The sequence below is a fragment of the Arachis hypogaea genome, chromosome 4, assembly GCF_003086295.3.
Source record: "Arachis hypogaea cultivar Tifrunner chromosome 4, arahy.Tifrunner.gnm2.J5K5, whole genome shotgun sequence".
NCBI classification, from domain to species: domain Eukaryota; kingdom Viridiplantae; phylum Streptophyta; class Magnoliopsida; order Fabales; family Fabaceae; genus Arachis; species Arachis hypogaea.
This window is the reverse complement of record NC_092039.1, coordinates 14,874,159-14,879,985: the sequence shown is the minus strand read 5'-3', so window position 1 is coordinate 14,879,985 and position 5,827 is coordinate 14,874,159. Positions and strand designations below refer to the sequence as shown.

The following is a 5,827-nucleotide window of genomic DNA, read 5'->3' as shown; positions in this document are numbered from 1 at the left end:
CTTTCATCAACCACATTATTCATTTGAAAGCTATGGCTGCTTCTTCAGACAAGGCCTATTCTACCACAACCACTATAACCAGCACCAACAACCACCAAGGAAATTCGACTTCTTCCGAGGAAGTTGTTAACACAGCAACCAAATCCAATGTGGGGAAAGAATTGGCAAGGAGAGCTATCTTGAGGTCACACCAACGTGGCAACCGGCGGCGCAAGCCTACCAGTAACGCTGCCAAATCGTTGCCGAGCAGGCTAAGTAAGGTTTCATTGGGAGATGATTCCTCAGATTCATAGGTTTGGTGTATGACACAAGCTAGATTTTTATCATATTGTAATAAGGGACACTTTCCAAAATGGCATGGAATGTAAATATAGAAGGGGTTAATTACTGAGGTTATGTTAATACTAGTAATTAGGATTCATTTTACATGAAAGTCAAGTAGTGGCAAAGAGAGGTCATAGGTTATGTACAAAAAAAACATTATTAGAATATTTTGGCAGAGACTCCAAAGAAGAAAGTTGTACCATTTGTTGGAAGCAATCCTCTGCGTTTGTTTGGCATTATTAGAACTTAGAAGAGGGAAAATTTCCATGTATTAGCTGTCCATTCTGTTTCAATTTTCAGGCAATGTTTCTACAAAAAGTGCAAATAATCATTCCTTCTCAAATAGGTAAGAATCATATTGTATGCCATATTGTCATTTCTTTCTTCTTTTTTCTATTTTTTTAAAAGACAAACTCTACCATGTTATGCCATGTTATACACAAGGTCCACTAAGTAATCAATGTCTGCAATTCTTGCTTCAAAGGAAATTAAGCATAAATATTTATGCCTTTAATTTGAGTAAATCAAAGTTATGAAAGATCAGAAAACACCAGAAGTGAATTCAAGTAGGCTGAATTCTTAGGCCACAAACTGAGTGATGGAAACTTAACCATTTGTGTATTGCTGAATATGGAAGACACAAAATGAGGAAAAATTAACTGATTAACTAATATTGAAATAACAACAAAGAAGCATTTACTTTGTACATCAATAATAGCAATACTTTCCTTCAAATCTACAAATACCCTAATCCATCTCCACCTAGATTATCACCTGCCATTATTGAGCAATCGGAAGGATCATGCACATATTGCCCACACAACGGCCCCGGAAACTGCCTACGCTTCCTCGTGACATCAACGACATCCCTCGCCCTTCTCTCCTTTAGCTTTCCTAAGGCAATACTATCGTGGGGGTTTGCAAAACCATGAATTATTCCATCAGTATCTTCTACCTCTGGTAGGATCAATGAATCCGACGAATAACTATATGTGATGTCATTCACCCCATGTGCCGGCGGCCTTGGAAGGGCTTTGATACGTGACAGCGCCACAGACATTTGCTCGCAAGCAACATCAAGGCGTTCCTCTGTTTCAATGGATTCCATTATAAGCGTTGAAACCATGGATTCCAAAAATTGCATCCTTTCAGGCTGATCCCTTGTTGTTACGCCCCGAAACTGGTTGACAGAAGACAAACCACCACCTCTCCAACGGGTGGGTAGGTATTGGTCGGGGATGTGAAAACAGTTATTGGTCGACATGACACGTAGAACATGTCTGCATAAGGTTCCTGAAAACTCGAACAGGTGGCAGCTGCAGGTAATGTGCGCTTGACAAGGAACCCAAAATACTTTGCAGCCTCCGTCTGTCTGAGTGTGATGTCTGACCTGGAAGCAACCTTCATCCACCAGAAAGGATGCATACTGCGGCGCCAAAACTAGCTCATCCTGGAGTTTACTTAAGGCATAAGGTGTAAGGACAGTGGCAGCATGAGATTCGACAGGCGAGCCTGTTTTGAGGCACACTTTCTGCGCTTTCCGTTGCATTTTTTGCTTCAATCCAACCCGGTCGTTAAAATCAACAATATCTGCCACCTGCAAAAACCAATCACCAAGACACCTGTAAATAAAATTCAATATGGCACGGCGTATGCATATCAATAAAAATGAAGAGTGCATTTGCGAGCTAGAATCACGATAGAAAAGAGAGGGAATGAAATGGCTTTATGAGTAAAGTGGAGTCCATTTTACATAGTAAGCCCTTCCCTTCCCGCCCTTTTTCTCCAAAGTTCCAAATCACAAACACACCCTAAAGGAAACAAATTACATCACAGACTTGCTCAACAAAGTGGTCCAATTGAGATTGAGCGCTCAAGAACCGTTGGATGAAAGCATTAATGGACTCGGATTGACTTGTGCTGGTCAATCCTGCAAAAAAGTAACGCCTCAAGAATGGTAGAGCCCAAAACATCCTTAATGAATGTAGGCTAATAATATGTTTGTTCGTGTGGAGTCGATATTTATCAATCATTTGCCTCCACCCTTCTTCGAAATCTTCCATCAGTTCCAAATTGTAGAGCTGGAGGAAGTCAGCTTTCCACTCGTCATAATGAGATCCAAGTAGAACAGAAAACCAGTCAGACAACTTAGAAAGAATATGCCATATACAAAAGGCATGTTTTGTTTCTGGCATTTCAACAGCAATAGCTTCTTTCAGCCACATGTTATGATCAGTTAATATTGTTTGCGGAGATTTTCCTTTCATGAAGCCCATGAAAGCCTGCATGAATGTCAATCAGGAAAATAAACTAATTAATCAGGTCTTAAGAGCATCGCATGAAGGAAAACCAAGGAATAAAGATAGACACAAAGGCATCAGTCAATGGACTGCATGTCTTCATCATTATTCTTCTTTAAAGAAAAGAAAATCATAAATATAAAGGTATGTTTCAAAAAGGGTGTGGAAATTTTCAGGAATGAGTTTTAGTGTAAAGTTACACATGTAGCTCATCCTTGAAAATTTCCACTTCATTTTAGTCCCAAGCCAAAGTTACCCTGGTATGGATTATGGAATCACACACATGAATATTTTCCACTTCACTTTTCTCTTGCAAAATGCTAGAATTATTGAAGCCTTGGATAACAGTCTAAGCTTGACCTAGGCAGCACAAAATTAATAAATAAAATACACGATATCGATTCCTAGCAAGAGATAATCTCACCTTTAAAGCCCATGAAAAAGACTGCATATTTTCATCCCGTAGAAGTGTGCAACCAAAGAAACAAGTCATCCCATGATTGTCCACTCCAAGCCAGATTCCCAACAGCATGTCATAGGCGTCTACTCGGTGTGTGGTGTCAAAAACCACAGCATCTCCAAATGACTCGTACGATTGAACAGATGAGCTGTAAGACCATGCAATGTGCTCCAGCCTGTTATTACTGTCTATCTTGAATTCATACTTGAAATTTGGATTTTCATCTTTTAATCTCTTGCACATAGCAATTAGATCAATGGCATCATTGTCTCTTTCAACATTTCTGAAAGACTGCAACAGGTTTCTCACATCCATTTCCGTAAAAGGAAGGCAACCGACTTTGATGCCTTTCTCTAGTTCCATCAATCTTAACATTTGCCTCACTGACATCCCTGCTTTAGCAAACATGCATATGCGGCTCTTGTCATCAGGAGATATTGTGCAGTATGCCGGAAGAAGCCGCACCTCATTAGATTTTAACAACTCGTGATTGTGGACATTGCTAAAGCCAGTAACACGCCACTCAGGGACATCAAAATCCGACTTTTTAACAATACGCAAGTATGCTTGGCAACCACAACGAGATGATTTGCGGTTCCTTTGCATCTTCCCATCATCAGAAGGTTTGACCTGGGGGTATCCACCACGATGGCAAGTAAAATCCCTCCTTGTGACTCCGCGACCAACACCGTCCTTCCCTCGAGTGCGGTGTCGCCGAATAGAAAAGCCACACTGCTTAGCAAAACTGCAATAGAATTCATAAGCAGCTTCTTGAGAAACAAATCTCTGACCAATAAAAGGAACAAGGTTGACAGAAGTCTGTCTTGATAAAATTGTTTCCTCTGGTGTTTCCTCAATCGTGCCAATCTCATCCTGAGACAAATCTGTGCAATTCTCGGACGATTCCAGCACCAGACTGGTTCCTTCTGACATTTTGTCCTTTTGTAATAAATAGAAGGATTTTTTTTTTCTGCAGATGTTTAAACCTGAAACGCTAGAAACAAGGAAAAAATCACCTCAAATATGATAACAGACTATTAAATTTCAACACCCCACACAACAATTTTTATCCTTCCAAAACACCCTAAAAACGAATCATCAGACACGTGAAAACCCTCTAACTGAAAAAGCAAGTAAGCAACATAAAGAACATCGAAGTAAAGCACAAAACCCCTTTTTTCTCTCCTTGGGATTAAAAAAAGTGTATCCGATCAAAAGAGAGTCAGCAAAGTGACTGCATTCCTTGTAGAAGGGAACATCACCCTCAGTAGTTTAGTTTAGCCAAGGCACACTTCCAATTGGATGTCAGAACACCCTAAAAACTGATCAAATTCAGTATCTACATTTGACAGGTGTATGGATACCAATGCACATGAAATTCAAGACTTCACCTAAGGCTCAACTTGTTAACTCATAAGGGTTAAATCCTAAAATCCTAAACTTGATTTGGGAATAAGAGCTATCCAGTTAACCAAAGAGTTTCATAACCTTGACAGGTACAAATACCAATATAGGAACTCTCTAAGAGAGTCACTTCACTTGCATTTCTACTTCATTGTCCAAGAATCTCAAATAAGTGTCACACTTAGCTAAAATTATCATCCCCATTTCACACAATTACAATAATAATAATAATAATGATGATGTATTGCAAAAAAGGAATAAACTTTCTAAAAATGAAAAATCTTGAAAAGAGTATGAAAAATGGTTAGGAGATCTAACCAGGTTAGGATCGGTGGCGGGTGGCAGCAGGAGGAAGGGTTAGCAAACTGAGTTCAACGGTCGATAACAAACTCAAAGGTTCTATATGTTTTGCGCTAAAACAATTAATATTAATAACTAATAAATAAAACAAAAGAACGAAGTAGTAAATGAAGATTGAAGTGGCGGGGAGTAGGAGGAGTAAAGCGCATCCCAGGGAGAAGGATAATGATTTGCAAGCACGATAACCTTATCGTGCGCCGCGGGGATGCACACTGCGCATCTAACTTTGCTAAAACCTAACGGTGTAGAACCCATAGTAGTCGGGTCGGGTTTAATCCATTTACCCGTGCCCACTTACACCTCTGCCTAACACAGTAACACTCTTCAACTACTTCAGCCTTCAAAAGTTGCAAACATTTTTTAATTCGAATAAAAAAAAAAAAGAAACGTCCAAAGAAAAAAGGCAATAATAGATGACCAAAATCGTTCCTGATCTCCATGGAATTGTGGATAATGTATTACATATGTACAATCCTAGGCCTGCAATAAAGAACATTTCGATGGTTTAGCCGAAGTTGTTACATTTAACATCTGTTGTTTCTAATGACAAAAATAAAAATAATGAAGTACTATTTTAATCTTTAATATTTAAATTAATTTTTAATTTAATTATTAATATTTTAAATATTTTATTTTTGTTTTAAATAATTTTAAATAAATTTAATATTATTCCACAATTAAATTTAAATAAATAATTAATAGAGTGAATGACATAGATATTAATAATATAATTATTAAGTTATATTCTTTTTTTAATTAAAAAAACACAACCAAATTTTTTTTGTAATATCTTATTTTTTCGATTTTTTTTGGTACAAAATATCCTAAATTTTAGCTATCAATCATTAATGTTCTAGAATTAAAAAAAAAAAGTAATTCTCCACGTACAAGTGATTTTCCATACAAGTCATACAAGTCATTTATAAATACGTCGTTTCACGTTTTTTTTTTGTACCTCTTTTTCTTCTTTTTCTTTCTC

General features: G+C 37.8%; 1 protein-coding gene across 4 annotated transcripts; it reads right to left on the bottom strand.

The window, feature by feature from the left end:
* Nucleotides 1–920: 920 nt before the first annotated feature.
* On the bottom strand, nucleotides 921–5,279 carry LOC112796371 (protein FAR1-RELATED SEQUENCE 11). 4 transcript variants are annotated; one of them, XM_025838800.3, is made up of 4 exons: nucleotides 4,807–5,279; nucleotides 3,049–4,078; nucleotides 2,163–2,606; nucleotides 921–1,921 (listed from the first exon to the last, which is right to left on the bottom strand). In XM_025838800.3, the coding sequence occupies exons 2-4, from the start codon at nucleotides 4,015–4,017 to the stop codon at nucleotides 1,061–1,063; spliced, it is 2,274 nt and encodes a 757-aa protein (XP_025694585.1). In that variant the 5' UTR covers nucleotides 4,018–4,078; nucleotides 4,807–5,279; the 3' UTR covers nucleotides 921–1,060. The 4 variants fall into 4 exon arrangements, with proteins under 4 accessions (XP_025694585.1, XP_025694582.1, XP_025694584.1 ...); XM_025838797.3 differs by having other exon boundaries at nucleotides 2,154–2,606; nucleotides 4,807–5,240; XM_025838799.3 differs by having other exon boundaries at nucleotides 2,154–2,606; nucleotides 3,049–4,070; nucleotides 4,807–5,066.
* Nucleotides 5,280–5,827: the final 548 nt, after the last annotated feature.

What these genes read in the sequence shown, in the direction of transcription:
- LOC112796371 (XM_025838797.3), bottom strand. Translation starts at nt 4,017, where the DNA reads ATGTCAGAAGGAACCAGTCTGGTGCTGGAATCGTCCGAGAATTGCACA. An exon ending in CTTTTTCATGGGCTTTAAAG is followed by an intron (nt 2,607 to 3,048) that starts GTGAGATTATCT and finishes ACATTCATGCAG; the next exon opens with GCTTTCATGGGCTTCATGAA. An exon ending in TTGTTGAGCAAGTCTGTGAT is followed by an intron (nt 1,922 to 2,153) that starts GTAATTTGTTTC and finishes TGGTTTTTGCAG; the next exon opens with GTGGCAGATATTGTTGATTT.